The 11,360-nt window shown below is 35.2% G+C and overlaps 1 protein-coding gene across 2 annotated transcripts; it reads right to left on the reverse strand.

The window, feature by feature from the left end:
- Window positions 1–264: 264 nt before the first annotated feature.
- Window positions 265–10,957, reverse strand: LOC147401980 (phosphoglycolate phosphatase). Of its 2 annotated transcripts, XM_086443483.1 has the most exons (10): window positions 10,897–10,957; window positions 10,758–10,793; window positions 5,857–6,052; window positions 4,414–4,733; window positions 4,048–4,289; window positions 3,225–3,371; window positions 3,018–3,142; window positions 1,814–2,018; window positions 1,312–1,565; window positions 265–577 (listed from the first exon to the last, which is right to left on the reverse strand). In XM_086443483.1, exons 3-10 carry the CDS (start codon window positions 5,964–5,966, stop codon window positions 409–411), a joined length of 1,572 nt encoding a protein of 523 aa, XP_086299609.1. In that variant the 5' UTR covers window positions 5,967–6,052; window positions 10,758–10,793; window positions 10,897–10,957; the 3' UTR covers window positions 265–408. The 2 variants fall into 2 exon arrangements, with proteins under 2 accessions (XP_086299609.1, XP_086299610.1); XM_086443484.1 differs by having other exon boundaries at window positions 4,048–4,273; window positions 4,410–4,733; window positions 10,758–10,942.
- Between the last annotated feature and the right edge of the window lie 403 nt (window positions 10,958–11,360).

Genomic DNA, 11,360 nt, shown 5'->3' on the forward strand with positions numbered 1-11,360 from the left:
AGAGGCCGGACCCTATTGGGAGTGACCTACTCATTCTCTTCTCTAGTTTCATCCTCTCCTTAACCCTAATCTTCTAACAGACTTTTAATAGTTCTCATTCGCAAGTAGCATTACATTGGCATAGAAGCTAGTGCAACATGCCAAGATTATTTGATGAAACGAAGGGTGCAATTGCCACTTATATCAAAATTAGAATGAACTAGTTCAGATACTGCAAAGTAAGACCACTAATACGCTGTAATTAAAACCATAAGAATCAAGAAATATATAGAAGAAAAATTAAATTTCAAATGAAGATATCATTCCAACATTGTTACATGTGATATTCTTCACAACTATTAGGGAAGAGAACAAGGAAGATTACATGGAAAATAATGAAAAATTTTTAAAAGACAAGGTTAGTATATCTCACCGCCACCCAAGTGACTGCCTTATCCCAGTGTAGATGAGTCCTAAGGACCTTCCAATTAAGCAAACCAGAAAGAACGAGACAGCATTGCTGACCTTTGCAAAAATAGCTCTAACCAAAGGCATTGTAATATCAGAACATTCAAGAAATAAGCTGAAATAGTACCTCCTGCAATCACAAACAATTTTCCCGACTCAAAAGTGTTTTCCATCATCGAGAAGCAAAATCACATCTGTGAAGGTGCATGCTTGTCACATGTTTTTTAGGAAAAGGCCTACATGATGAAGATGTTGATGGTGGTGTTGATGATGATGCTTGCCAACATGTGTATGTGTGTAATCATTTCTTGGAAGATAGATAAACAATAGGTTTCCGGCATTCAATCGTGCATGGAAGCCAAAATGTTAACTTCAGAACTAATTTATGAACAGTTTGTTGACAAACCATCTACCCCAAAAGACCGGTCTGATGGGGAAGGTGCAACCATGAATATAAGAGGGTCACAAGTCGAACTGGGGCACGATAAGTGAGCACATGACACCTGGGAGCAGAGGCGGATAACACAACACTCAACACTCCCCCTCATTCATAAGGGTGGAAAATTCCTTCGAGGAGACTCAAACCCATGACCTATACGAACCTAGCGCTCTAATACCATGTCAATGAACCATTTATCCCAAAAGACCGATCTGATGGGGAAGGAACACTCAACACAATTTGGAGTCAAACTAGAAACTGAATAAGAGGGTACGTGTGCAGTTCTTCCAGACTTCCAAAAAATGCCAGGTAAGGGTAAGTGATTGTACACATCAACCCCATCTTCATGAGTATGTAAGATGGCTAGTGGCACACATGATGCACACAACATAGTATAAATATAAAGCTGAGTGGAAGAGATTTACCACCCATTTAAGGCCCTTAATTCCAGGATTCGTTTTACAGACATGGACAATTGGCTGATCACAACATATCGTAATGGGGATAGTGTCGATGCTGGTTTTTTTAGGACAAGCTTCTTCCACCAATGAAATTTCCCCATCTGGTGCTTGTTTGGTTCCTCGACAAGTTGGATACGAAATGTCCACAAGTCTATACGGTCCTCGTACATTGATACAACTGACTCCATATTTCGATGCAGCCACTGTTTCAATGCCACCTGATGCCAAGAGGTTGAGGATCAGAAATGAAGTGGACAATTATAGAACAAAAAGTTCTGGTCTACCCATGAGGAATGTTTTGGTCCAACATTTACAAGCATGCGTGGGTGCATGCACCATCTTGATACATACGACAAAACAAACCCCAATGGACCAATAATGACAGAATCTAAAGAACCCAAGCAAGAAACCATAGATGAGAGCAGATAACTGTAAAATTATTCAGGAAAAAAGCAGAACACTGTACCTCATTCCGTAATCTTTGAAGTGCTCGGGTTGACATAGAACACAAATTCAATCCCAGGCGATTCATTTCAGTGGACATGTTACTATCAACAGAAATAAGCTCTAAATAACTGCTTGTGATTCCATCAGCCAAAGTAATCACCAGATCTTCCAAAATGTCAACCCCATGACTGGCAAGCAATTTACTGTCGTAACGGCAACCCACCCTGGTACAGAAATTGCATGTCACATTCAATACTAATAAAAGCTGTCACATGTTAGGAAATTCAAAATTGGTGAAAATAATGCCAAACTTTACCGAGATCTATTGTAGCAGACTTCAAATAAAAAATAAATAATAAAAAACGAAGAAGAAGAAAGAAAAGCAGGAAAGAGCATAAATAAGGATGAGATAATTGTAACACCAGCTGACCGACAAGCAATATAAATAACTGAATTACATTAAACAATGATTAATGGACATGAACCAAGAGAATAAAAAACTCACAGCAATGAGAATATTTCTATGAATTGTTTGTTACATAAAAGTCAAGGATATACTTAAACAAGAGGTATAATGTTTGTAAGGCAAGTCGTTCAAGACCTTGCTGTAGTTCTTGCTGTTTTTTTGGCTCTTTTGATTTCTTGGCTTCTGACCTTGTAGATAGGTCTCTCTACCTCCGTTTTCTCTTTGATGCATTTATATTCATAAAAACAAGTCTTCATTCACTTCTAGCAATGTCTTTTTTCATAGGTAAAAGATCAAATTTTATTGAAGAAACAAAAGGGAAAAAAAAAGAAAGGGAGGCCAAGGTGACCACCCAACAACAAAGACACAACCACCCTAAACAAAGGGTGAAGAAAGAAAACAAAACAACGATGCTTATCGTTTAGTCAAAGCTAATTTACCAGGCTACCAGTAACACGTCAATCCTACCGCTCAGGTTTTTTAATTAACCAGATGATTTTATCGAAGGGACTTTAGGAAGCAAACAGAACTTGATGGGAAAGGGAATTAATTAATTGGATGAGTCAAAGTTGCAAAGGTGAGTCAGTTAAATTTAAGAGATTGAGGAGACAATTTTGGTTACTTAGTAATGGGAAAATATATCCACAACTGAAAAGGCTGACTAAGATTGAAAATACTCAATGACCAATAAATAACCTAGAAGATGAACAATTGGTCAACTGATGTAGTAAGAAAATGCAACAAGAAGTGAGAATACCCAAGGGAACAAAATCTGAGAAAGAATAGAAAATCTGCATAAAGATCTTCCTTGCCCGATTTTTTAATGTTCTGGAAAATAGCGTCATCTCCTTTCAACTTCTTGGACATTGTTGACAGAATTTCCTGGCAAGAAAATATGAATTATCGATTTCAGAATTTAAATGCAGCAAAGTATTAAACTAGAGCATTTTCATACTAAAAATACCTTGTCATGGCTCCTGTTCTCCAAAAAGAGCTCCTCTTCTAGCCATGCAACGAATACTGGTTGATTGAATTTCTGTATGATGTCTGGTAACACTGCCAACCAATCATCCCTGTCAACGATCATGTAGCTTCCTGAAATGTTATTGACCTGCAAAACCATTTTATGAAATTTTTAGAGAGCTGCTATTGGCATGCAAACTTTTACGTATTACACCCCAATTTCTTAAATTATTCATCACACCCCAATAAAAGGTTAAAACACACTCTTCAGACATTACCAAGGTTTGGCTCAAATTATAATCTCAGCATTACAAAACATTATAATACTCATTCAAACAGTTTCAATAGTTGTTCACAATTATGATTAGGCTCATATAAAATTATAAAACCAAAAAATAGAAATTTAGCTATAAATGAGAGAGCTTCTATTGGCACCCCAACATTTACTTATTCTCAACCATTCACTTATATTCGTTATTTTTAATTGGGTGTAATAAGTAAAAGTTGGGGTGCCAACAGCAGCTCTCAATTTTTAGCCAGGCGAGAAGGGCACTGAAAGATAAACTGAGATACCTTCGTCAAGAAGAACTGATGGAATTATCAAGATAATTATATTCCTTGATGCTCATGTGCAACATATGATCTAGCTTTCAATCACAATACTTACCCATTTCTTTCTACAAATCAGTAAAATTGCAGAAGTTTTGAAATCCAACAAAAGAAACACATATCTGTTAAGTGTTAAAAATGAAAAATATTTCACTCAAACAGTAAACCTAAGCAACATTAAAAGTGACGTAAGAGATATTAGAGACAATGCCTGCCTCTTTCTCGAGTCGCTGCAAAGTAGCCCAAAGCAATCGCAACTTAGGAGCCTCTCTGATGGCATACAAACTTAAAGGGTGATTTGTGCTGTATTTTTCGCATTCAACAACTCTATTATCCGAATTACCATCATGTTGAATAGCATCAAGTGCATCCAAAAGTTTCTCTTTCACTAGATCCCAAGCATACTTTAGGTTGACCTGGTGATCATCACTCTTTATGGCACTGCAAACAGAAAAATCTAACCAAAGTAACTAAGAATTATATGTCAAACCTCAAAACAGAGTATTGAATTAGTATATTAGAAGCAATCAAATCCATAATCCAGATAAAAAAAGGCACATTCCATGCTTACCCTTACCTACCAGAAGATGTATAGTTTGCAGGCTCAGCATCACGATCCGAGATATTCTTTCTAGAATTAAAATAATCCTTCTGAGAGGGTACTACTCCAGCCATATATGCAAGGACTATACTGGACATCATAAGTACTTGATCAACAATAGGAACCCAGCTTGAGGGCGTTGCACTCTCAGGATTTATCAAACTCCCAAAGCAACAAGACCTCAACGAACTCTCCTTGAAACGGAGGCTTCCTTCCAGAATTTTGGCAATAGAGGAACTGAAGCCACACACTTCCCAAGATGAAAACCGAACAAAAAGTCTGTTTCCATAGAAGTGCTTTCTACAACCACAAAAACAAAATATTCTTAGTAATTCAGATTCCGACAGGTTATTGCCTAAATATCTATATAATAAAACACAACGGTGGGTCCCACTCAAGTTACAGTTTTGTGGGAATATAAACGTCCCACTCCCGTCACAGTGGAGTGGGATCCACACTATCCAACTTTATTACCTTTCCTATTCTCTTCCATCAACTTTATTGTCTTTCCTCCCCCCCTCCCCTTCCCCCTCCTCCTTTCCCTTTTTTAATAATATCCCTCCAATTTTACTCTCTTTCCTCTTTTACCCCATTTTTCAATAGTACCCCCAAACTTTACCATATTTCCTCTTTTACCCCTTTAACCCGAAAGAGGATGCTCGTGTCATAGGCACGGGCAAACTCTAGTCTATATAATAGAACACAACAATGGGTTCTATTTCAACTACAGTAGAGTGGGGTCCGCACTACCTCACTTTATTGCATTTCCTCTTCACCCTTTTTTAACTTTATTGTCTTTCATCCCCCCATAAAGCACGAGCAAACTCTAGTCTATATAATAGAACATAACAGTGGGTCCCACTCCAACTACAATGGAGTAGGGTCCACACTACCCCACTTTCTTGTCTTTCCTCTTCACCCCCTTCAACTTTATTATCCCCCCCTCCCCCTCCCCCCCCCCTTCAATAATGTCCCTTCAATTTTACTATTTTATCCCCTTTTTCAATAACACCCGTCTAACATTACCAACTTTCCTCTTTTACCCCTTTAACCCCAAAGAGGATGCTCGTGTCGTAGGCAAGGACAAACTCTAGTGTGTGTTATAAAAGAAGTTTTTGCCATACTCCATTCAGTTACGTGGAAATTTTTACTTTAATTGTGTTACACAGCATAATATATGTAAACTACATGACAATCATAAAAATAATCAAAATTTTGTAATTTGTAAAACCATGTTTGTTGCTAAGCTTCAAAGGCTAAGTAAAATAGAACCATACTGGGAAGTTGGAATATTACAAAGATAAATGGGTACTATGGATTGTTATCTCAACCGGTCTTTTTCTTATTAATACAATTGATCTACTTATCAATAAACGACAATTGGAGGTAAGAAAGAATTGAACAAAGAGACTGAGAGAATGACCTTCGTACTATTCTGAAACATGTAATCCTTGGTACAAAGTGGCTCAATTTAAAGCAACTTTTCTGCAACCGCGGCTTGGCACATGATGATATAATTGCGTATTCCGCCATTCAAGAAAGTGTATTGTTCTATGAATTATCTCACCAGTAAAGAAATTGTAAAGAATACAAGCACCATGTACCTACCAAATTAACTTCTGCACCAAGTATGAGCAAATGAGTCAATTATCTGACACCATAAAACATCAAGGCAATAAAAGAACGACAATAAAATAAGTTACCTAGAAAAAAAAATCTAACTATAACAATTAAGCTATATCTCAAATAAGGTTCAGGGTAGGGAATTGATGAAATTAACATCACCAATATTAGAGAGTTGGAATCCACCACTAAATAGAACAATCTATCAGGGCAAGGCAACTCACCTTGAACTAAGATCAGTTCTACATCAACATAAAGGAGATACATATGTATTTGAACAACTTTCTAAACCTAAATTTCCTAATTCTAAACAAACATAGAAAATATCCTACTACAACTCAACTACTTCTAAGTTTATATTCATTAACATATCAATCAAATGCTATATAATATATAGATATATATATATATATATATATATATATATATAAAATACATATAAATTCAATTTTAAAGTAAAACAAATGCTAAGCTATTCATGTGGGATTAGTTTATCTTCAAACAATGAAAATATCTTACTATAACTCAACTACTTCAAAGTTTATATTCATTAACATATCAATCAAATGCTACATACAATAAATAAAAAATGCATAAATTCAATTTTAAAGTAAAACAAATGCTAAGGCCCTGTTCATTTGGGCTTTGGAGCCGTGCTTTTTTAGCTTTTACTGCTTTTAAGCTAAAAAAGCCCGCTGGATTACGTTCGTTTGGGCTTCTAGAGTTGATGGAGCTTCAAATTGAAGCCGCCTTAGAGGTGCTACGCAAATGTGCTTTTGCACGAAGCAAAGACCGAAAACAACTCCACCTAAAATGACCTAAATACTCTTCTTTAAACAATATTCCACCAAATGATTTGTACCCTTCTAAAAAAAAAATTTTGTGCTAGATGGGTCCACCACATATAATGGAACGAAAGAGAGAGTGATGAAGATCTGAGAAAAAAAATAAAAATTTGTGCTAGATGGGTCCGCCACATATGATGGAAAGATAGAGAGAGAGTGATAAAGATATGAAAATAAATAAAGGATGTGTTATTACCACACCATTAATTCTGACTTCACCCCAAGCAATTTGATTTTTTTTGTTTAAGTTATGGAGAAATTCTATTGGCATCCCAACTTTTACTTATTACAACCCAATTACTTTAAATTATTTATCACCACTTCCCAACAAAAAAATTAACACAGGGCATTAAAAATAGGAATTAATATTTTCACATTGCCACCATCGACTATAAAATTTAGATGGGGTGTTGTAAGTAAATGTTGGGGTGCCAATAAAAGTTCTCATTATAGATAATCCCGTGTGCTTTGAAATTCAAAGTTCAAACTGATGACATAATCTTTCTTTGGCCTTCCATGAAATATTAACATAAAATGATGGAAATACCCTTGTCTTTAATCTTAGCTAAAACAACCTTGATTTTTTCTTAAAAACATATCATCTCAAGTTCTAAGATAAAAATAAATAAAATTAAGCTTATTGTTTTTAACCTAAGGATTTAAAGACAAGCATAAGAGGTTTATTGTTCATCAGATGACGGTTGAGATAAAAGGAAAATAACTAAAATTTATCATAGATGACCATATATTATCTGTTTAGGGACTAGTATAATTTGTTTTCAGTGATTAATGAAAAATCACCAAATAAAATCCTAGATTTTTTTTTTATAAAAAATTTGAATTTTCTTTCAAAAATTAGTCATCTTCAACCTTTTATATAAAATAATACAGATGATGATGATAAGACAATAATAATGATGACAATGATAATGATGGCAATGCGTTAATGTCATGTTTCATATGTCCATTTTTAAGAAGAGATGTTGTCGAAATTTTGATAAAATTATAAAATTTATATATTTATTTAAATTAAAAATAATTATTTTTATAATTTTTTAATGGGGACGGTCCAGCAGCCCTAAAGTTTGCCAAGTTTGGTGCCAAACATTTTGCAAAATATGGGTTGGAAGCTTTGGAATGAGCTGATTTTTTGTGAGGATGATCTCTATGATGAGGAGATCATTCTCACCACAAATCAGCCTATTCCAAAACTTCTAACCCCATCAAAAGTGATTTACAAAAATTGGACGGTCCACGATTCTTCAACTTGTAAACTAGGCTTAGAAGTTTCAAAATGAGCTGATTTTTTGTGAGGATGGTCTCTTCACCGTAGAGATCATCCTCATAAAAAATCAGCCTATTCCAAAACTTCTAACCCCATCAAAAGTGATTTACAAAAAATGTTTGGCACCAAACTTGGCAAACTTTAGGGCTGCCGAACCGCTCCCTTTTTTAATATATATATTAAAAATAATTGTTTATATATATATACATTCTAGTCATTTTTTGTGCATTCTAGGTGCATTATCAACATTAAGGGTATTTTGATCATTTTACCAGAATTCAACAATAAAAAGTTGTCAAACGAACATCCATTTCTACCTTATATGTTTCTGTAACGAACAAGCTTCTGTTGAATATAGCTTTTCAGACTCTAGGCTTCTACTTCTTCCAGAAGCTGACTTCTGGAGCTGGAGCTAGCTTCTGTAAAAAATAGACCCTAAACTATTCATGAAGGGATAGTTTATCTTGTTTCATCCATCTATCAGGGCTACTGCAATGTGATGCTCTTGTATCAAACCTTCCTAGTTGAAAAGAAATCAACCTAAAAGTTGGATACAAGTATTTTAATCTATCAATCCATTGAATGGGATCTCATTCCTCTCCATCTTCATCGTCCATATCATCCAAATGGGAGTTGAAGTTAATCTCCAAATTACTTGATCAATCATGTTGTGAGCGCCAATCAAACATGATTTGTCAACTCTGAAAAAGTCATAATGAGTTGAATACATGATTTATCGTCCTTGATCAATGGCTGAGTCTCAACTCCCATCTCTTTAGCAATTAAGTAACTATCATGCATCATTGGAAGATTTGCATGGGTATTCGGCAAAAAATATCTTGCTTCATTTCCTCACAATTTTTTGTATAGGTAATTGGTTTTCACTTCCACGAAATCATCATGAAGAACAGGATCTTAGATGGTTTGAAGTTTAAACTTGACGGGGGGTCCGACTGCCATGAAGTTTTGCCCATACTTAGTAAAGGTACAATATAATGCAGTCTTTAGGGTCACATTGATTGGGTCGGGTAAAACAAGTCGTGATACAAATTTTACCAGTCTTTTCAATGAGGGATTGTGCCTATCAACGGGCGTAATGAGGGGAATTCAAGTTGATATCAGATGGATGGACCACAAAGCTTAATCCCCAAACAAAATTAGAGCTTGGCCAGTGCTTTCTAGTTTTAAGCCCAAAAAGTCTTGCCCTCCAACGTTTTACCAAAACAGAGGTTTTGATTTTTAAAAACTGCTAGCCACGGTAACAAGTCAGGGTACAATATAGCCGAGACTAACGGATTTGAACAAACCGTTCCAATGCACAGAAGATATCGAACAACTGCAACATATGGTTAAAAATGCAGTCATAGTTCAAAGTTTTGTTCTGTTTCAGAATGTTTCAGTGGAACATCCCACTTTTTCTATATACCAGAACAAAACAATGTGAAAATTCAGATGTTTCATAAAACACAGTAGTACGTACCAATATATATATATATACACAACACCCTACACTTTACCCTATGCTTTACCAAACGTGTTTTGTCCTACATGGGTTAGAAGTTTTGGAATGGGCTGATTTTTGGTGAGGATGATCTCTACGGTTAGAAGATCCTCCTCCCATTCCGAAATTTCTAGCCCCATGTTTACAAGTTGAAAAATCGTGGACCGTCCATTTTTTGTAAACCATTTTTTATGGGGTTAGAAGTTTTGGAATGGGCTGATTTTTTGTGAGGATGATCTCCTACTGAAATTCAAATGTTTCAGAATGTTAGGCAAAACATATCAAATGTAATATTTCAAACTATAATAACCATTAAAAAAATTGTAATTTTTAAGATTTTTCTAACCAAATGAAAAAGACTTTGAGAACATTATATATGCAACAAATGCAATTTTTCGGGGTGCAAATATTAGTTTAGCAATGGTCCAAAACTTTTCTAATGCAATCAATGTTAAAAACATAATTTTTAATCTAATTTCCATTTTAAACACTTCAAAAGTGATTGGTTATGAACAAAACTTCTAATAATGTTATAGAATGTTTTGAACCTATTTCATTTTCTTTCCGAGTTCTGGAAAAACAATGGAACAATATTACGAGATCTTAAACCTTGATTGCAATCAACATTAAACATGTTCTAGTTCAGAACAAACATGTCATACTTATTAAGATAATAATGGGATCGTATCAAGCCTCGAAACATAATACACAATTCCATAAGTAACTCAGACTCAAATTTCACATTGAGCCAGTCAATTCCTCACTGAATCAACCTCGGATTCCCCTATTCGTTTCTATTAGTAATAAACCCTAGATTATCGTTCTTTAAATTTCATCTATGCTTCCGATCTAATCAACAAAAAACTGTCAATAATCAATGGAATTCATCGCCGAAACAACAAAAATTGTCAATCAAAACCAATAGAAATCCTAACAAGCAAAAAGTGGAAACAAACCGATCTGGTGAGCGAAAATGGTGATAAATCTATGAACAAATTAAATGCAAATGTCTTCGAAACTCGAATAGTAAGAACAAGAAGTATAAGAAGATTGAGGAGAAGAAGACGAACATGTTCTGGTGTAGTTGTTGCGACTCCATTGGAACCCTAATATCGATTAGGGTTAGAAGAAAGGCATTGTTGAGAGTTCAGAGACGAAGTACACAATCACCAAGTGATGAGGATGAGAGAGGATCGGATATGTGCGTACCTGGTTTTATTACGGACACTTTGTTTCTTCCTCGTCTCGACTCGGCTACGTTTTTAATGAGCCTTTTAACATCAAACATCGCTTGTTTAGAAGTAACGAATTAGGGGTGTAAGGAAAACGAGTCGCACAGGAGAAAAGCCACGTCATCATAGTTAGACTTTTGGGACAAAATCATTAATGTGGAAAGATAATTTGCTATTCTTGTTTATATAAAAAGTTTGATACTATTCTTCTAAAAATATATTGTGGGGCTCAATAATCCTATGATATTAAGGAATTCTCTTGCTGGGGCTATAGACGAGAGAAAATACTAGTTGATCAATAATAGGATTGTTATTGATGAAATGGGATCAAAATCAATGATTATGCATCAACTAGAGCTTGCCCACCAATCCGATATGGAGATCATCTTTCAAGTTAGATTATGAGAAAAAAAAAAAAAAGACAATTAAGTTCGAGACGTA

This window comes from Akebia trifoliata, chromosome 5 (genome assembly GCF_017979445.1).
Source record: "Akebia trifoliata isolate Shusen 1 chromosome 5, ASM1797944v1, whole genome shotgun sequence".
In the NCBI taxonomy this organism is placed as follows: Eukaryota; Viridiplantae; Streptophyta; class Magnoliopsida; order Ranunculales; family Lardizabalaceae; genus Akebia; species Akebia trifoliata.

Bases quoted from the DNA above. Each gene is read 5' to 3' on its own strand.
- LOC147401980 (XM_086443483.1), bottom strand. From the start codon at position 5,966: ATGGCGGAATACGCAATTATATCATCATGTGCCAAGCCGCGGTTGCAG. The intron at 3,372-4,047 runs GCAGGCATTGTC...ATGGTTTTGCAG, and splicing joins TGCAGCGACTCGAGAAAGAG to GTCAATAACATTTCAGGAAG. The intron at 578-1,311 runs GTAAATCTCTTC...TTGTGATTGCAG, and splicing joins TTAAGGGCCTTAAATGGGTG to GAGGTACTATTTCAGCTTAT.